Source organism: Haliotis rufescens, unplaced genomic scaffold, assembly GCF_023055435.1.
Source record: "Haliotis rufescens isolate VD_foot unplaced genomic scaffold, xgHalRufe1.0.p SCAF_2, whole genome shotgun sequence".
Classification (NCBI taxonomy): domain Eukaryota; kingdom Metazoa; phylum Mollusca; class Gastropoda; order Lepetellida; family Haliotidae; genus Haliotis; species Haliotis rufescens.
In genome coordinates, this window is record NW_025963890.1 from 63,020,083 (window position 1) to 63,041,941 (window position 21,859).

The 21,859-nt window shown below is 45.0% G+C and overlaps 1 protein-coding gene across 1 annotated transcript; it reads left to right on the plus strand.

Moving 5' to 3' along the window:
• Positions 1–927: 927 nt before the first annotated feature.
• LOC124142780 (xylose isomerase-like) lies at positions 928–21,498 on the plus strand. Its single transcript, XM_048400302.1, has 15 exons — positions 928–1,129; positions 5,602–5,678; positions 6,500–6,572; positions 7,148–7,289; positions 8,499–8,636; positions 11,895–12,004; positions 12,437–12,532; positions 13,127–13,210; positions 14,147–14,202; positions 14,860–14,930; positions 16,257–16,362; positions 17,928–18,030; positions 19,903–19,982; positions 20,392–20,466; positions 20,869–21,498. Exons 1-15 carry the CDS (start codon positions 1,039–1,041, stop codon positions 20,950–20,952), a joined length of 1,386 nt encoding a protein of 461 aa, XP_048256259.1. The 5' UTR covers positions 928–1,038; the 3' UTR covers positions 20,953–21,498.
• Positions 21,499–21,859: the final 361 nt, after the last annotated feature.

Genomic DNA, 21,859 nt, shown 5'->3' on the forward strand with positions numbered 1-21,859 from the left:
TCGTTAACTGAACACAGACACTGAAGCGCGATGTGCGTCTTGTCCTGTTTGTTTCACACGCCTACACCCAGTTTGTAAAACGGCAGATCGATGGCTTCTACTTCGATTATTATTCACTGTGTCATATTTGTTCAATCATCGATCACCCGTGAAGATCCGGATTAGAAAAGGTATTCAGCAACCCATTCTTGTAAGAGGTGACTGCTTGTCGTAAGGGGTCGTTCGGTCAGGTCCGCTGACTTGGTTTGATGCATGTCGTATCCCAATTGCGTGGATCGATGCTCATGATGTCAATCACTGGACTGTCTGGTCCAGACTTGATTATTACAGACCACCGTCATATAGCGGGAGTATTGCTGAGTGTTGCGTTAACCAAACAAACAAACAAACATCAATCATCGATGTATAGCAGAAGTCTGCTGATGCGCTGCTGAATTAACTCATCCAAACCATGAGTGAGTGAGTAAGGTTTAACGCCGCTTTTTACAGTAGTCCAGTTATAGCACGGCGTGTCAGCTTAACGTGGGAAGAATGCCCGAAGTGGTGCAGGTCTCAAACGTTTACCACTTCGGTGAAACCCACGAGCACGGATATGGTGCTGACAAACCTAGAAACATAATCGGAGCGAACCGGGATTCGAACCCACAATCATAGGTTCCTGGCGTTTCCGAGGGACGCAACTCTGCACAGCGAATTGCGGCGCCTTAGACGACTGGGCCACCCGTGCCCCCTCCAAACCATGGTATGTGTTTAAACGTATAAAATAATATAGCATCAGTATATAGTATATCAATCGATACAACGAAGAATATTGCTCGTATCTCTGTAAGATAACATCGTATATATATAATGCGGTTGCGTTGCCAATATAGGTAATTCAGTCACACACTTTCTCAGCGCGTGTGACGGTCCCCAGTTATCTCGTGGAGATGTGTGTATCTACAAAACGACCTTGACATTTATAACAGCCTGCTGACTACGCTCATTCAATCCCAGTCCCTGCCGTGGTAACATTCGACTGTCACTGCGCCGTCCAGAATGTCGTCGTTTGCTCCCACATCATCTGACTCTGGTCCTGCAGGTGCGCAATATGCCAAGTATGATGCACCTGACGCCGAGTTTTTCCCAGGTACGTTGTTGAATCTGAGTTTGTAAGTTTAACTCTACATTTACCAACAGCAGGACTGCTATTTCAGGGCTGTCAATCTTGAGCTTAAAGAAAAGTATGAAATGCATTGACATCGGTATGAATATTTATTTATGAAGTAAGGATGTGTCCTCGCCACGTGAATTAGCTTTTCATGTAGCTGAGTAGGCTGGGGACTGATCGAAGTTGAGCCAAGCTGTTATTTAAATACGGCCTGAGAAACCCGATATACGGGCGGCGACAAATGACGCCTGCAGATGTGTACAAGCTTATCTGGCATGAGAAACAAACGAGACTCTGAGTTAGAATTAATGATGTAAACTGGACGATATAATCACTTCTCGTGATAAGGCGTGTAGGGGATCCTATTCTACTCGGTGACATTCAGTGTGTCAGTGATTTCTTTATCATAATATGTGCACGTGGAAATTCCGGGCAGATCGTTATCCTAACAATAACCTATTCTTTTCGTAGGAGCCTAAAAAATGTGCCTCTTGCTGTCACGTTGCTGTATTGTCTGTGCCACAAAGCGATCTTAGCGTTAGACTCCCAATACATAGAGTGACGCTCAGATAGTTTTGTGGAACTGGTCTCAGGTTGACCAAGTGTCATCCCAACTTGGTTCGAAGCTGTCAACCATGGTTTGTCTGGTCCAGACTCGGAATACACAATAAAACACACATACAGTACCCATGACTTCACGAGACCGACTTGTATTAGGAAAATAAATAAAGTTTGCTCTTCCCCCATGTAGTGTTATATAGTGAGTGAGTGAGTGAGTTGGGTTTAACGCCGCTTTTAACAGTATTTCAGTTATATCACGGCGTGTCAGCTTAATGTGGGAGGAAAGCCCGAAGTGATGCAGGTCTCAGACGTTTACCACTTCGGTGAAACCCACGAGCACGGGTATGGTGCTGACAAACCTAGAAACATAATCTGGGCGAACCGGGATTCGAACCCACAATCATAGGTTTCTGGCGTGTCCAAGGGACGCAACTCTGCACAGCGAATCGCGGCGCCTTAGACGACTGGGCCACCCGTGCCCCCTAGTGTAATATAGTGTAGTTTTGTCCTGAACTATTATAGTTAGAGCACGACTACGCCTGCGTCTTCTGTGATCGTTTTGTTTCACCTCTCCAGTTCTTCTAGAAGTTGTTCTTCCTCCGCCATGTTTGTCGCACGGCGATGTCATGTCACGTCATTTCATGCCGACCCGTGAAGATCCGGGGTAGAATTGGTCTTCAGCAATACAACCCATGCTTGCCCTAAAAGGCGACAATGCTATGTGAGAGGCGACTCACGGAATCGGGTGGTCAGGCTCGCTGACTTGGTTGATGCATGTCATCGTATCCCAATTGCGTGGATCGATGTTCATGATGTCAATCACTGGATTGTCTGGTCCAGACTCGATTATTTACAGACCGCTATCATTAGCTGGAACAAACAAACAAAACAAACATTTCACGCCCAAGCCTTAGCTGCCCTTGCAGTTGGGTGCCCACGGCACGGGAATACACAGACACAGAAATGTACTCCACGTCTCAATGGGGCATGTACAGTCTTGGCGTTTAACTTGAGGCTGTCCCCATATCAACGTTGTCAGGGTAGAGGGTGAAGATATAGAACTGTATCAGGGCCATCCTAGCGATAACGCCAAACACTTTAATTAGTATACGGCAGAAGGGGCAGGTCACTCTGTTACTAATGGCAAGTTCAATGTCGTAACACAGCTTCACGTTACAAGGCCACGCTGGAATTATATGATATGTAGATACCCATCTTCATCAAAGACCAGGGGGCACGGGGGGCCCAGTCGTCTAAGGCGCCCCGATTCGCTGTGCAGAGTTGGCACACTTGGGCACGCCATAAACCTATGATTGTGGGTTCGAATCCCGGTTACGTTTCTAAGTTTGTCAGCACCATACCCGTGATTGTGGGTTTCACCGAAGTGGTAAACGTCTAAGACCTGCACCACTTCGGGCTTTCCTCCCACATTAAGCTGACACGCCGTGATATAACTTGAATAATGTTAAAAGCAGTGTTAGACCCAAGTCACTCACTCATATTGATGTTGATATTGTTGGTATAGTTATCAGAGTTGTAGTTCGTATTCTACGTGTAAGCCTTCGCAATGTCTTTACTGGACACCATTATTGAATTTCATGTATTTTAAGCTCGGCAGAATAGCTAATTGATACAGGCGTGTATTCGCCCTAGCAAAGATACATGGCTGTCGTCCGCGGAATACAAGCTTTATGAGTATGTGCATATGTGCAGCATGAAAACTCACAAGGTTCACAGTGATATATGGGGTGGGGGGCTGGGGGTTTGGGGGGGGGGGGGGGGGGAGGCAGTCGTCTAAGGCGCCGCGATTCGCTGTCCCTTGCGTTCCTTGGGCACGCCAGAAACCTATGATTGTACGTTCGAATCCCGGTTCGCCCCGATTATGTTTCTAGGTTTGTCAGCACCATACCCGTGATTGTGGGTTTCACCGAAGTGGTAAGCGTCTGAGACCTGAATCGCTTCGGGATTTCCTCCCACATTAAGCTGACACGCCGCGATGTGACTGGAATACTGTTAAAAGCGGCGTTAAACCCAACTCACTCACTCACTCACTTACAGTGACATGGCGTCAGATTGCACCACACGTGTCTTTTGTTTCTTGGCCTTCATTGAAAACGCGCTTCCCACCATCACCGTGTAGGGGCGGTGGGTAGCCTTGTGGTTAAATCGTTCGCTCGTCACGCCGAAGACCCGGGTTCGATTCTTCACATGGGTACAATGTGTGAAGCCCATGTCTGGTGTCCCCCGCGGTGATATTACTGGAATTTTGCTAAAGGCGGCATAAAACCACACTCGTTCACTCATCGTCATACGAATGAGCACGGAATCCATTATCTGTGTGTCCTGGTTAATGAGTGAGAGAGATCGGTTTAACGCCGCTTTTAGCAATATTAGTAATATTGAAGCAAGATCAGGGCGGTGAAATAGATTTCACACATATTGTATATACCATGCAGGGAATCAAACCCGGCCCCTCTGCGTGGCGAGCGAACACTTTTACCACTAGGCTATCTCTACCCTTTGGATAATAACTTGTATACATGTGTATACAAGAGCTACGTCGTTGATTAACACAGAGGTGCTCTTATTATTCTGGTCCTGTACTCCGATGGCATGAGACGTTGCTCATAGCAACCAGACTCGATTATTTACAGGCAGACGTCATATAAAAGAATATTACCGAGTACTGGGTTAATCAACCAGCCAACCAACCAACCAACAAACAAAGCTGCTAAATCAACCCAATCAAATTACACACAGAGACAATAGAATGGGGTGTTATTGTTAAGAGATGGAGACAGTGACGTTTAGTTTGTAATAACCGTAGTTCGTTATAAGCATACATACAGCATATATACAACAAATGGTCGGGACTAAAAAATAAGTTCGTTATATCGGTCAGTTCGTTATAAGCATGTTCGTTATAAACGTAGTTTACTGTACCCCTTTCGGGAAGCTTAAACACATTAAGACCTATTCTGCCCCAGAATCCATGTGGGATGCTACATTCGGAAATAAAGGAAATATGAACCTGTTATGCTGGATAGTACCTTAGTTTAATCTTATCACAATGACTCTCGTCAGATTACAAAAACAATACTCATTAATCTTGAATCTATCTCCCGCTGACGTGAGTTCCCAGAAGAAGACCCTTGACATTCAGGATATCTCACGATATTGAACATGTGGCTACTGATAGTCTTGGAGTGGGCTGTCACTTACGATATCAGTCATATCCCAGCATGATTGAGCACTGTCTATCCCAAGGAGCAGTTCACATGAGGACAAAGGGGGCGGGGTAGCCTGGTTAAAGCGTTGTCTCTTCACACAACATAACCGTGTTCGAATCCCAACATGGTTACAATGTATGCCCCCATTCTTGGTATCCCCCGTCATGACGTGGCGAGAATATTGCTCATTAGCTCGGAAGGACAAAACCACCTCAAAGGCCACCGTTACATTTACGAGTATCTAGAATCCTGCCAAACATTCGATCTTATGTTCGTTTGTTTATTGTCAACGTCTCACCCAGCAGTATTCCAGGTTTATAAGCGGGCTGTAAATAATCGAGTCTGGGCCAGCCATTCCAATGATTGATATCATGAGCATCGATCCACGCAACTGGGATACGATGACATGCATCAACCAAGTCAGCGAGCCTGACCACCCGATCCCGTTAGTCGCCTCTAACGACAAGCATAGTCGCTTTTTACGGCAAGCATGGGTTGGTGAAGACCTATTCTACCCCGGATCTTCACGGGTCTCGATCTTATGATGTCGCTTAGCAAGAAAATCTCGTTCCTCGGCTTGAATAAGTCTCGATCATATTTGTCTCAATCACTGTCGTATTTATTATTCCTAGAATTTTCAACCTCACATTTTTTCTTAAGGCATTGGGAATATAGAGTTCAAGCCTGATGGGGGCCCAGCTGACACCCTGGTGTATAAACAGTATAACCCCTCCGAGGTAAGTTTACCCCACATCTGGCCATGGCTTAGTCTTTTGGTTCATGTTCATGATTCCTTATGAATTTGATCGTTACAGTGACATGAAGCTATGCAGTAACTTCATAAAACATTGACGCACTCCCCTAAATGGTAATGTGTTTTATCATCCAAAACTGGCTCCCACAGGAGATATCGCTTGGGTGACATCAAGCGATATCTATATTATTGATATCGCTGCAATGAAATTGCATCACAATGCTTTGCAGACCATTGTGACGTCACTGATTACCATGACGTCAAAATCAAATGACATCTGCCACTGACATGACTGAAGCTGTTAACAGTACTTTTAACACTTGAGACAATGCATATTACTGTCTACAAACTGCAAAAGTTGGAAGGATGAAGTTGGATGATAAATAAAATCTCACCCGAGTGTCTTTTGATATCAAATATATCAACACTCGTTGATAAAAGGGGAAAAATCCTCGGCAAGCCTCGGAGTTTTTCCACTTTTATCAACTCGTGTTGATATAATTGATATCGAAAGACACTCGGGTGAGATTCTCTATTTATCATCCCAAAACTAGCTTCCATAGGAGCTATCGCTACACTGAAATTGCATCACCATGCCTTGCAGACCATTATGACGTCATCGGTTACAATGTCACAATCAAATGGCATCACTTATCTCTATGCCCTGAAGCTGGTTACACTCAAGACACTGTTTATTTCTTTTAAAACGTTATTTTTTGGAAATATATCAACATTGGACGATAAACGTGTACTACTCCTCGTCACTGGGTGAGATTGTGTATTTCCCATGTGTTGTTTCTGTAGACTGTGCAGGGGAGGACGATGGAGGAGTGGCTGAGGTTCTCCGTGTGTTTCTGGCACACCTTCAGAGGGACAGGTAATGACCTTGTTTCAGGCGGAGTCTCCTACATTCCACACAAAGCCCATCACTTCACTATTAGATCGACCGCCTCCGTGGTCTAGTGGTACAGCGTCCGCCCGGAGAGCGGAAGGTCCGAGGATTGATCCCCGGCCGCGTCATACCAAAAAACGTTAAAATATGGTACTTGTTGTTCCCTTGTCTGGCGCTCGTCTTTAAGGGGTTAAAACAAGGACTTGTCGGTTCGGAGTCAGTATACTGTGTCTGAATTAAACTGCGGCATGGTATCTCAGTGGGCTAGCACTATGAATCGGCATCAGTCCGGACTAGTACAAGCAACCACACGCAAACACGTGCATGCAAGTCGCTATAGAAGTGCAATAATCTTGGACGCGACGTTAAACCACATTTCACCTCACCTTATTATTAGATTATGTATATTTAAAGAATAACCTACGAGCTACCTGGAAGTACGGTTTATATGCCCCAAATGAATTAACGTTAAACCCTTTGCAATGAAACTATTGGCGTGAACTTACATGAAGTAAAACCCTAAAGCGGCGTTAAACCCTCAATAAATCATTGATGTCAAGGCGCTGACCCGTTTGGCTTCCCGACCTTGAACCGACCTTGGGACGACGGCAGTGACACCATCGCCAACGCCAAGAGGAGGTTGAGAGCAGGATTCGAGTTCTTCTCCAAACTTGGGGTCAAATACTGGACCTTCCACGACAGGTAAACATGAACACACTCCAGCAAATGCCTTGTGTTGAAATGTTTCCTGAATTATTATTTATGGCAGCCATAATTTCTCTTGAGATAATACCTTGCCTCTGAAGCCGCAATGGGCGATGGGTAGCTGACTGGTCAGACAGACCCGTCACGCAGTTTGGTTCCAAATATGGGTACAACGTTTAAAGCCCATTTGTGTTGTCACATATATATAGTTGGAATTTTGTTGAACTTTACAATATAACATTCTCTTAATGAAATGCAACAAGCAGCATCGATTATCTTATTACATGTTGTGTAACTGTCGATTGCAATGCCTATCGTACTAGACTTTTCAATGGCGTCCTGTTTCTTTGCATAGTATTATTTGTCTCGGTACTTGCAACCACATGACTAAACATACATTTCTCTTGTAGAATCTCTCAGCAAGTGTCGGTGGTTTGTTTGATCAAAATGAGATAAAGGTTTCACATAGATATTCCAAAAGATAAACGGAAGTTTATGATATATGTAAATAAAGAAGGCTGGTTCTTAACTATATTGCAGGCGTGTGCATAATATACATATTTAGGGGTACACGTGCATTTTACCGGACATCTATCCGCCATGTTTGTTTCTTGGTGCTAATAAAGCCGCAGGCTATTTGAAAAATCAAAAAACAATTCAGAGATATCGAAAATAGGACACGAAGAAATTACTCGAAAATAGACGTTCCATAATCGGGGCCACATTCAACAGATATGTCCCTGTGCAGTTTTCATTCACTTTGGTAACTAATAACTACATTTACTAACGAATGTATTTAATTCAAGCCCCTAAAACCCCGTCATTTTAGCAAGGCGGCCAAAAATGACGTCTGAAACATGTAGAAAATGTTACTAAGAAAGGATATTCCTAACCAAAATGGCGGAAGGTGCCTGGTAAAATGCAAAAGCCGTGATCAGCAATAGTATTGATCTAGTATTGATCTACTTTGATGTCACTGTGCTTTGTTGTTTCCATAGTAATGCCAGGCTTCCCAGCTCGCGGGTTCAGAAATTTCAGATTCGCCCCAGAAACCATCAGTGGTCTGCTAACACCATACCCATGCTCGCAGCAACACTTTTTGTTTTCTACGGCCACTGACGCCCTGATATAACTGACATACTGTTCAACTCGACATACACCAAGCCCCCTACTATCTAAGCTGATCATACACTGCCCCTCTTCCAGGGACATCGCCCCCGAGGGAGCCACTCTGGAGGAGTCCAACAAAAACCTGGACGAGATCGTCGACCTGGCCGAGCAGCTGCAGAAGAAGACTGGAGTCAAACTGTTATGGGCAACCTGCAACTTGTTTGCCCACCCCAGGTAATACGCATGGCAACCTGCAACTTGTTTGCCCACCCTAGGAAATAAGTATGGCGACCTGCAACTTGTTTGCCCACCCTAGGATATTAGCATGGCAACCTGCAACATGTTTGTCCACCCTAGGTAGTAAGCATGGCAACCTGCAACATGTTTGTCCACCCTAGGTAGTAAGCATGGCAACCTGCAACATGTTTGTCCACCCTAGGTAAAAAGTATGGCAACCTGCAACTTGTTTGCCCACCCTAGGTAATAAGCACGGCAACCTGCAACTTGTTTGCCCACCCTAGGTAATTAGCATGGCAACCTGCAACATGTTTGTCCACCCTAGGTAATAAGTATGGCAACCTGCAACTTGTTTGCCCACCCTAGGTAATAAGCATGGCAACCTGCAACATGTTTGTCCACCCTAGGTAATAAGTATGGCAACCTGCAACTTGTTTGCCCACCCTAGGTAATTAGCATGGCAACCTGCAACATGTTTGTCCACCCTAGGTAACAAGTATGGCAACCTGCAACTTGTTTGCCCACCCTAGGTAATTAGCATGGCAACCTGCAACTTGTTTGTCCACCCTAGGTAATAAGCATGGCAACCCGTAACTTGTTTGCCCACCCTAGGTAATAAGCATGACAACCTGCAACTTGTTTGCCCACCCCAGGTAATAAGTGTGGCAACCTGCAACCTGTTTGCCCACCTCAGGTAATAAGCATGGCAACCTGCAACTTGTTTGTCCACCCTAGGTAATAAGCATGGCAACCTGCAACCTGTTTGCCCACCTCAGGTAATAAGCATGGCAACCTGCAACTTGTTTGCCCACCCTAGGTAATAAGCATGACAACCTGCAACTTGTTTGCCCACCCCAGGTAATAAGTGTGGCAACCTGCAACCTGTTTGCCCGCCTCAGGTAATAAGCATGGCAACCTGCAACTTGTTTGCCCACCCTAGGTAATTAGCATGGCAACCCGTAACATGTTTGTCCACCCTAGGTAATAAGCATGGCAACGTGCAACTTGTTTGTCCACCCTAGGTAATAAGCATGGCAACCTCCAACTTGTTTGCCCACCCTAGGTAATAAGCATGGCAACCCGTAACATGTTTGTCCACCCTAGGTAATAAGCATGGCAACCTGCAACTTGTTTGCCCACCCTAGGTAATAAGCATGGCAACGTGCAACTTGTTTGCCCACCCTAGGTTATAAGCACGGCAACCTGCAACTTGTTTGCCAACCCTAGGTAATATGCATGGCAACCTGCAACTTGTTTATCCACCCTAGGTAATAAGCATGGCAACCTGCAACTTGTTTGCCCACCCTAGGAAATAAGTATGGCAACCTGCAACTTGTTTGCCCACCCTAGGTAATAAGCATGGCAACGTGCAACTTGTTTGCCCACCCTAGGTTATAAGCACGGCAACCTGCAACTTGTTTGCCCACCCTAGGTAATACGCATGGCAACCGCCAACTTGTTTATCCACCCTAGGAAATAAGTATGGCAACCTGCAACTTGTTTGCCCACCCCAGGAAATAAGTATGGCAACCTGCAACTTGTTTGTCCACCCTAGGTAATTAGTATGGCAACCTCCAACTTGTTTGCCCACCCCAGGTAATAAGCATGACAACCTGCAACTTGTTTGCCAACCCTAGGTAATAAGCATGGCAACGTGCAACTTGTTTGCCCACCCTTGGTAATATGCATGGCAACCTGCAACTTGTTTGTCCCCCCTAGGTAATAAGTGTGGCAATGTGCAACTTGTTTGCCCACCCTAGGTAATAAGCATGGCAATGTGCAACTTGTTTGCCCACCCTAGGTAATACGAATGGCAACCTGCAACTTGTTTGCCCACCCCAGGAAATAAGTATGGCAACCTGCAACTTGTTTGCCCACCCTAGGTAATAAACATGGCAACCTACAACTTTTTTACCACCCTAGGTAATAAGCACGGCAACCTGCAACTTGTTTGTCCACCCTAGGTAATAATAGTGGCAACCTGCAACTTGTTTGTTCACCCTAGAACTGAATTCGATTCACCAAGTGGATACAATGTATGAAGTTCATTTTTGGCGTCTCCGTCGTGTTAGTGGTAAAAACATAGTCCCTCGTATACAACATACACGTCAGTTATACACGTCAGTTATATACGCACAGTTATACTGACACCTGTGGACAGTAAGTTATGTATCTCTGTTTGTTTGTTGTTTAACGCCGAACTCAGCAATATTCCAACTATAGGACGGCGGTCTGTAATTAATCGAGTCTGGGCCACATAATCCAGTGATTGACATCATGAGCATCGATCCACGCAAATGGGATACGATGACATGCATCAACCAAGTCAGCGAGCCTGACCACCTGATCCCGTTAGTCGCCTCTTACGACAAGCATAGTCGACTTTAACGACAAGCATCGTCGCCTCTCACGGCAAGTATGGGTTGCTGAAGACCGATTCTACCCCGGAATCTTCACGGGTTGTTATGTATCAGCTCGTTGATGATGTCATCTGTTGTTTACACAACGCCTGTAGGCAGCACAGTTACGGGACAGTGTTATTTACATGTAGGTTGTTTTTTCATATCAAACACCACCCGGCATGAGTAGTTAAACGTCATCACGTGAGCGTCTCCTATCTTAGCTAACGGGGGCACGGCTGGCCATGTCATCTGAGGCGCCGCAATTCGCCGTGCAGAGTTGCGTCCCTTGGGCTCGCCAGAAAACTATGATTTTGGGTTCAAATACCGGTTCGCCCCGATTATGTTTCTAGGTTTGTCAGCATCGTGGTAAACGTCTGAGACCTGCATCACTTCGGGCTTTCCCACACTAAGCTGACACACCGCGATATGACTGGAATACTGTTAAAAGCGGCGTTAAATGCAACTCACTCACTCACTCACTTTTGGCTGACAGTTGTGTTTTACAAACGACACCTCGAAAAAATATCTCACCATATTTGGTTAATGGACAGTACCTCGCGAAAGACAGGCGCGGCGGGGTAGCCATATGGATAATGCGTTCGCCCGTCACGCCGAAGCCCCGGGTTCGATTCCCCTCTTGGATACAATGTGTGAATGTTATTCCCGGTGTCCCCGTGATATGGTTGTAATATTGCTAAAAACGGCGTAAAGCCATACTCACTCACTCATGAAAGATAGATCAGTTTCTTTACACGGCTAAATCGGTCGTTACTAAATAGATCAACGGTGACAACCAGCTGAGCACACACCCCTGGTACATCCATGCACACTGAACGTACATTTCTGTCGCCAGGTACATGAACGGCGCCAGCACCAACCCAGATGCCCACGTGTTCGCATTCGCGGCAGCCCAGGTGAAGAAAGGCTTGGAGGTCGCAAAGAGACTCGGGGCTGAGAACTTCGGTAAGTATGCAGTGATTCTTCCATGTGTTGAAGAAGTAATATGGAATTAGATTCGTGCCCTCATACGGGTAGAGAAAGGTCTTCAGCAACCCATGCTTGCCGTAAAAGGCGACCATACTTGTTAGAGGCGACTAACAAGATCGGGTGGTCAGGCTCGCTGACTTGTTTGATGCATGTCATCGTGTCCTAATTGCATGGATCGATGCTCATGATGTCAATCACTGGATTGTCTTGTCCAGATTATTTACAGCCCACCGCCATATAGCTGGAATATTGCTGAGTGCGGCGTTAAACAACAAACAAACATTCGATACACTTTGCCCCTTTCGCCAAGCAGCTCTCATTCCATGTGTTGCAACTCTATACGTCAATGGCTTAGGATGCACGCTGTACGAAGTTGATCTTTGTGTAATCCCTTTGCTTCTGTCTCAGTGTTCTGGGGAGGACGAGAGGGTTACCATAGCATCCTCAACACCAATGTCAAGGCCGAGGTCACTCACATGGCAAAGTTCTTCAGAATGGCTTCAGGTACGATATACGTCATATTTTCATAATTAATCAGAATAATGGTTCAACCATGAATCGCCAATGAGATGGGTTAGCTGTCATCTCATTGTAACTCCATAGAGGAATCTGGGTTTATAACAGGTTCCCACCAACCTATGCCTGTCAACGAGACAGAATGCATCCGTGGGACGGCTCCGTGACTGGATTGTGTGTCATCGTACACGACGGCGCGGGACCTCTCTCATAATATCAATCACTGGTTTGTCTGGTCCAGACTCGATTATTTACAGGCCGCCGTCATATTGCTGAGTGCGGCGATGAAAAACATATTGTTTATCTCCAATTTTTATGTAATGACTCAACTGTCCATTCAGATTCTATGCAGGGCGGTCGGGTAGCCTAGTGGTTAAAGCGTTCGCTCGTCACGCCGAAGAACCGGGTTCGATTCCCGACATGGGTACAATGTGTGAAGCCCATTTCTGGTGTCCCCCGCCGTGAATACTGGAATATTGCTAAAAGCGGCGTAAAACCATACTCACTCACTCACTCAGATTCTATGGGCACACCCACACCCACACCCACACACCATCACTTACTTGCCCGTGCATTTTGCAGATTACAAGAAGAAGATCGGCTTCACCGGGACATTTCTGATTGAGCCCAAGCCCAAAGAACCTACCAAGCATCAGTATGACTATGGTACGTTTTCCATGGAAACCTGTTGATAATTTATGTGAATTTATAATTTATTAGTTCCCACATCATCAATACGCCATGTATTGCATACGCTATGTTAGTGGTAGCCCTGTCAATATTTTGTGAACTTGATGTTTCTGCAAAAGTTTATGGAGAAATGTCTAAAATTGTAACATTGTAAAATTGTAACAAATGCGATTCTATAAGCAACCCTTTTCAATGTTAACCCAGTCATGTATGATTAACATCAGGCAATATAATTTTGCGTGGCAGTTCTAAAATGCATGTACATGTTCTTCAATGAGACGGTTTAATCATCAAAAAATTACTTTCACGGCAGATACTGCTATGGTGTGGTCAAACAATCTCTCCTCGGAGAATATGGCGAAGTGAAATTGAATCACAATGCTTTGCAGAGCATCGGTTTCCATGACGTCAAAAACAAATGACATCACTAATCTCTCTGCTAATGACCTTTTACAAACTGAATTTTGTATGATAAATAGAATATCACCCTCGTGTCTTTATTATGATATATATATGAACACTCGGCAAGCCTCGGACATTTGAACTTTTATAGAGGCGATGCAATTCGCTGTGAAGAGTTGCGTCTCTTGGGCACGCCAGAAACCTATGATTGTGGTTTCGAATTCCGCTTCGCCCCGATTATGTTTCTAGGTTTGTCAGCACCATACCCGTGCTCGTGGGTCTCACAGAAGTGGTTAACGTCTGAGACCTGCACTGCACCACTTCGGGCTTTCCTCCCACATCAAGCTGACACGCCGTGATATGACTGGAATACTGTGGCGTTAAACCCAGCGGCTTTAAACACAGCTCACTCACTCACTCACTCACTGTTAATGTTTGATAGCAAAAGACACTCTGGTGAGATTCTCTCTATATTCAACGACTTACCACGTGTGTACTCTGTGTTTGCAGACGCCATGACAGTCATTGGCTTCCTAAAGAGCTTTGATCTGGACAAGGAGTTCAAGGTGGGTTGCTAGATACACTACCAGTCCACCAATCATCAGAAAATCTGTTATTTGTTTGTAAACGATGCTAGAAAATCAGTGACTTGATAACTTGAAAATACCAGAAAGTAGGATATTACAATTCAGTTTCATACCATTCCATATAGACGTGATATACCATTTATACTGAAACACTTTGAAAACGCATCGTGGATTCTGACTCTTGGTAAGTAACAAGTGACTGGAAGCTTATGTCCAGATATGACATCGTGAATAAGGATTCGAACAAAGACAACATCATTGCATTGTTACCTTGCATTCAGGCGTCACTACCACATACCAGTTTCTTTGTTTTCTGTCAGTTCCAGATTTTTTCCCCCAAAATTCCTCTATGCGGTTCCATGCGTGTGTCTGCATAGTGTAGGTATTTGGGGACAAGGAGTGTGTGAGACTATATTTTTGTTCAGTCAACGCCTCAAGGCATACTCCATGTTTTCTCTTTTCGAGAACACCTGGTGTCATCACAGATTTTCAGTGACCAATTCATATAATTTTCATCAGCATTTTCTCTCTTACATACTATGGAGTCTGTTTCGGCAGATATTCGCGATTGATGACACTCTGGCGTTTTCGCTGTAGCATCTGTCACAGTTGTGAAGCTATCCATGTCTGTTTCAGCTGAACATCGAGCCCAACCACACGACTCTAGCCGGCCATTCCTACGAACACGATTGTGTCGTCTCCTCGGCGTACGTATCTTTTGTTGCTTCTGTTCGGGGGATTGGGGGTACCATTGCTCTGTCTAATGAGGGGTCGCGGGTGGCCCAGTCGTCTAAGGCGCCGCGATTCGTGCATGAGTTGCGTCCCTTAGACACGCCAGAAACCTATGATTGTGGGTTCGAATCCAGGTTCGCCCCCGATTTCTAGGTTTGTCAGCACCATACCCGTTCTCGTGGGTTTCACCGAAGTGGTAAACGTCCGAGACCTGCATCACTTCGGGCTTTCCTCCCACATTAAGTGAGTGAGTGAGTTGGGTTTAACGCCGCTTTTAACATTATTCGAGTTATATCGCGGCGTGTCAGCTTTATGTGGGAGGAAAGCCCGAAGTGATGCCGGTCTCGGACGTTTACCACCCACGAGCACGGGTATGGTGCTGACAAACCTAGAAACATAATCGGGGCGAACCGGGATTCCAACTCCCACATTAAGCTGACACACCGTGATATAACTGGAATAATGTTAAAACGAACTCACTCACTCACTCTATCTATCTAATGATGTCTGTCATGACTTGCTACGTAGTAAATCTCCTTAAATTAAGTTGCGCATGTTATTGTTTGACAATCACATATCTCGTAATACCCTTTTCGCCGTCGACTTTGTTAAATGTCCACGGTAGAGCTCAGTCGGGTCGCCATTTTGTATTTTTCCTCTGATGACACTTGAACGTAATCACAACGAAACAAAACTTGTAGATCTTCCTCGTGATATTTTCAGTATCTGAAATTGAGTCTCGACATGTTGAAAAGTTCCAGAGTGTAATGAATCACCTTTACTGCAATTGTGAACTCGGATCAATTAGACGCAACCTTTGAAGCACGTTCTCCGTTCCAAGCTTGGCCAAAGGTTAACTATATATATTTAGTATTAGTGCCAATATCTAGCCTTCATGTACATGTGGGGGCACGGGTGGCCCAGTCGTCTAAGGCGCCGCGATTCGCTGTCCCTTGCGTCCCTTGGGCACGCCAGAAACCTATGATTGTGGGTTCGAATCCCGGTTCGCCCCAATTATGTTTCTAGGTTTGTCAGCACCATACCCGTGCTCGTCGGTTTCACCGAAGTGGTAAACGTCTGAGACCTGCATCACCTCGGGCTTTCCTCCCACATTAAGCTGACACGCCGCGATATAACTGGAATACTGTTAAAAGCGGCGTTAAACACAACCCACTCACTCATGTGCATGTAGCTCCATGATCAGTCATTTAGTGATCGGGTATTGGGCGTATTACTGAATAACCTACTATGATCATGTCCAGTCTTCCCGCTGGCTATAGTGTGTATGTCTGTTGTGACAGGATGGGTATGCTTGGCTCCATCGACTCCAACACAGGCTCCCCCGATCTGGGCTGGGACACAGACCAGTTCCCAATGGACGCCAAGAATACTGCTCTAGTGATGAAGGTAAGTTCAACCAGCGCTACTAGTGAATTGGCACATACGAGTAGGTGATGATTATGGTGGATATCTATAAAAACATCGTAGAGAACGTTATCGGCGTCTCTTTCAGAGATGTTCTAAGGCGTCCGGCTTGCACACAAACATTTACTTTTTATGTAAATTGTGCGAGTGGTGGTTTCAACCGGTAGGGCACGCCATGCTTACCCTTTTCGCGAACACCTGGTGTCATCACTGATTTTCAGTACAGTAAACTACGATTATAACGAACTCAAAGGGACCACTAATTTTAGTTCGTTATAACCGTAGTTCGTTATAAGCATATAAACAGCATATATACAACAAATGGTCCGGACTAAAAAGTAAGTTCGTTTTATCGGTCAGTTCGTTATAAGCGTGTTCGTTATAACCGTAGTTTACTGTAATCCATTCATATTATTTCATCATTATTTTGCCTTTTACTCCCAATCATCGATCGTTGATGATCTAGACTGGTTATTATCTGGCATTGACTTTTTACAGTTAGATACGAGTACCACATTTAGCAATGTGTTTTTATCTCTGGGTTAGACAAAAAACTTTGGAAAAAGAGCGCTGGCAACAGGCATTAACATATGGGTTTGCCCGAAACCTTTTGTGTCATAAACCCTTAGCGTCCGGTTTACATATAAACCTTAGCAATTGGCTTTAATATTTGGGCTAGGCATAGATATGCTGTGGACCTCTGGTGTAGGGCATTAAAATAAACAAAACTTGTTCAATTGACTTTTACAAAGGGGGTAGACATGAAGTGTTGGCATCAGATTACGTCACAGAGCCTGGGCAGTAGGCTTTTACAAAGGGGTTAGACTTTGGCCTAAGGTTTAGATGTAGACTTTAGCTTTGGTTTAGACATAAACCTTTGGAAATAAGAGGTTACATCGGGGTTAGACTGGAGCGGTAACCCAAGGCGCGGCAATTCTTTGTGTAGGGCTGTGTCCCTTAACGCGCCAGGAACCTATGATTGTGGATTCGAATTCGGTTCGCCCACATTATAATTTTAGGTATGTCAGCACAACATCTGTGATCGTGGGTTTCACCGAAGTGGTAAACGTCTGAGATCTGCATCACTCCGGGCTTCCCCCACATTAAGCTGACACACCGCGATATGACTGGAATATTGTTAAAAGCGGCGTTAAATCCAACTCACTCACTTTTGGCTGACAGTTGTGTTTTACAAACGACATCTCGAAAAAATATCTCCCTCATAAAGCTTTGGCATCTGGTTATGTCATTTAGTTTTAGCAGTAGGCTTTTACATTTTAGTAAGACATACATATTTTGCGTGAAGCTTGGACAGAAATCTCTGGTGTAGGGCCTGGTTAACAGGCCTTTACATCAGGGTTAGATTTTAAGCATTTGCGTCAATCTTGAAAATTAAACGAAACCCTCTAGCGTCAGACTTAGACGCAAGGCTTTGAAATAGAAATCACTGAATCGCTATTCTGCTTGCTGCTTCTCTGAAATATTGACCTTCTGCACTGTCCTATGCACAGCATTAGATCCCATGTTAAAGTTACTGCTCTTTTTAGGTGGTGTTGGATCAGGGAGGCATCCAGCCGGGTGGACTCAATTTTGACTGCAAGGTCCGCCGTGAATCTACAGAACTCCGTGACATGTTCACTGCCCACATTGGTAGGATATTAGTCACGGAATAACTTCTGAGTAATGTCCACTGTTGTCCGGTTGCTGACTAATTACATTGCACTGTTTAAATTTCTGGAGTCGTCATGGTAATCAAACAGCTCAGTTATAATCACGATTATGACTCTGGTGTTATGGCCTCTTTACATGTAGTTCATGTATGACTGCATTAGACTTGGCTTCAGGGGTGGTGGAGTAGCCTAGTGGTTCAAGCGTTCGCTCGTCACCGGCCCGGGTTGATTCCCAACATGGGTACAATGTATGAAGCACATTTCTGGTGTCGCCCACCATGATATTGCTAGAAATGGCGTAACCACCATACTCACTAGTCTTGGCTTTAAGTTTTGGCCACAGGCCCGCTGATTTGGCACATCCGGTAGTCAGGCTCGGTGCTATGGTACATCTGGTGGTCAGGCCGCTGATTTGGCACATCCGGTAGTCAGGCTCGGTGCTATGGTACATCTGGTAGTCAGGCCTGCTGATTTGGCACATCCGGTAGTCAGGCTTGGTGATATGGTACATCTGGTGGTCAGGCCCGTTGACTTGGCACATCCGGTAGTCAGGCTTGGTGATATGGTACATCTGGTAGTCAGGCCCGCTGACTTGGCACATCCGGTAGTCAGGCGCGGTGATATGGTACATCTGGTAGTCAGGCCCGCTGACTTGGCACATCCGGTAGTCAGGCGCGGTGCTATGGTACATCCGGTAGTCAGGCGCGGTGCTATGGTACATCCGGTAGTCAGGCTTGGTGATATGGTACATCTGGTGGTCAGGCCCGTTGACTTGGCACATCCGGTAGTCAGGCGCGGTGCTATGGTACATCCCGTAGTCAGGCGCGGTGCTATGGTACATCCGGTAGTCAGGCTTGGTGATATGGTACATCTGGTGGTCAGGCCCGTTGACTTGGCACATCCGGTAGTCAGGCGCGGTGATATGGTACATCTGGTAGTCAGGCCCGCTGACTTGGCACATCCGGTAGTCAGGCGCGGTGATATGGTACATCTGGTAGTCAGGCCCGCTGACTTGGCACATCCGGTAGTCAGGCGCGGTGCTATGGTACATCTGGTGGTCAGGCCCGCTGATTTGGCACATCCGGTAGTCAGGCTTGGTGCTATGGTACATCTGGTAGTCAGGCCCGCTGACTTGGCACATCCGGTAGTCAGGGGCGGTGCTATGGTACATCTGGTAGTCAGGCCCGCTGACTTGGCACATCCGGTTGTCAGGCGCGGTGCTATGGTACATCTGGTGGTCAGGCCCGCTGATTTGGCACATCCGGTAGTCAGGCGCGGTGCTATGGTACATCTGGTAGTCAGGCCCGCTGACTTGGCACATCCGGTAGTCAGGCGCGGTGCTATGGTACATCTGGTGGTCAGGCCCGCTGATTTGGCACATCCGGTAGTCAGGCGCGGTGCTATGGTACATCTGGTGGTCAGGCCCGCTGATTTGGCACATCCGGTAGTCAGGCTTGGTGATATGGTTTATCTGGTAGCCAGGCTCGGTGCTATGGTACATCTGGTAGTCAGGCCCACTGACTTGGCACATCCGGTAGTCAGGCTTGGCGATATGGTATATCTGGTAGTCAGGCCCGCTGATTTGGCACATCCGGTAGTCAGGCTTAGTGATATGGTACATCTGGTGGTTTGGCCTGTTGACTTGTAAAATAGCTGTAATACTGCTATATCTTTAATTGGCATTTTAGAAGCTGACATGGATTTTACTTCTTATTACTTGCTCGGTCAAGGTACAGCCGCAATTAAAGGATAAAGTGGTTGAAGTCCGTAAGTCAACTGTCTCCATGTCATATGGCTGACAGTGGCTTCTTTATGCAACAACCATCTACTGCAATGCAATACCTTCTTCCAGGTGCAATGGACACCTTTGCCCGAGGCCTGAAGATTGCTGCCCGAATTGCCAGCAATGGTACCATCCCTAAAGCTGTTCAGGTAAGGCCAACCTTACGGGAATCTCCACATTGGGCAGAACGTATGCACCTGAGCATCAATGTGGAATTTACAGCCACAACATACTTAACACCTCTTTACACCCACACTGCATTAACCAAAAGTATACCTTATTGCTTCAGGGAGTTAATCTTGTGTGCCTTTTTAGAACCTCGCCTGGTAATTGTGTAGAAAATATGGTCAATTAAATCTGATGCAACATGCCATTGTGGCCTTGACTGTAATGAAGCTTTTCATGGAAACGTTTTTTTGCACATCAATGGGATCTGGTTATCATTTATTCAAGTAAAAAAAACTCTCTAAATTTCCCGCTCTTTATGAACATGACTGAACAAGTGTGAAACATATTAGCACATTTTCAAACATTTTCAAACATTATTCTTGGTTTCAGGAAAGATACAGTAGCTATAGTGACGGAATCGGTGCCAAGATCGAAAGTGGAGAAACTAGCTTTGAGGAACTAGAGGTACTTATTAGCTGTCTGTTTTCAGCCTTTAACATAAAACATTCGGACTAATGTATATTTGCAGTAGTAATAATGATCTGTCATTTGTCGTGATGTGTGAGAATGTTTGAAATTTGTACGTCAGATGTTACAGGAACATGTCTTGAAAAGGAAATACAGTTTGTCTTTCGCATTCTTCTTCTACCTTCTTTGATTCAACTCAAAACCATATCGTAACTTGTACTTCACACTAGTATCTAAACACATAAAAAAGTTAAGAGTTTGTGCCTTTCTGGAGATATTAATTGAAATATCTTTCAGTTAGTCTAACTTCTACAAAATGGTTGTTCTGTGTTTTTTTACTTTTAAAAATCCAAAATATTTTCTCTGGTGTCACTTGCTTGAATTTTATTTTCCTTACAGAAATACATCCTGGAGAAGGGTGAACCTCAGCGTATATCTGGCCAACAAGAACATTACGAAAGCATGCTGAATTACTTCATGTAGACATGACGTCCTGGCACTTGTCATCTTGCAAGAACAAACATACAGCCAAAGGCATGGATGCGAAACCTTCAACAGGGGTAGATTTTGTTGATGACAAAAGCAATCTACGGGCCAGATATGTTGAAACTAAATGGTACTCCATAAACCTCACAAGTACACTGGCACATTATGTGAATTTCAGAGACGTGAGAGAATGATAATAAATGTGTAAAAAAAAATAATCTTACGTTTCCACAAATTGACTGGATTTAATGATATTGTGCAAGTATGCAACTGGTGACTCAGAGAAATGACTTCAAATAATAGACGTCCTTTACCATGGACTGCCGCTGGCCAAGCAGCAGTGTCAACTGTTATAAGGTCCTTCAGAAGGGTTCCCATGGAGCTCGTGCATTGTCTATTGACCATTTAAAAATGGTATCATGAACCAGATGTTTTTGCAAAATGTACTCAAATGAACCTCTATTGAACAAACACAGATTTGTAATAATAGACTTTATTCCCTTTCATTCGTCAGTGTAAGAATAAAATACAATATACAAAGTCTGTTTCTCCGTTTGTATTCTTTCTGAGAGAATGCCAGTGAAACAGACACAAAAGACAATATACAGTTTCATATAGACACATTCCATCAAATTGATAAATGATACGGCCATACAAACAAACATTTCAAAATCAGTGATCAGCTCTTGCATGATAAATTGTATCTACCTGTACATATAACATGGGATGTTACACAGCTAAGTGGCAATGCAACCACATCATCCATGACTATACTACACAGACAAAACAAAAATGAGTTCTATTCATCTCAATATGATGGCTTCATGTCTGTGCTTAAGAGTGAGTGAGTTGGGTTTAACACCGCTTTTAACAGTATTCGAGTTATATCGCGGCGTGTAGGCTT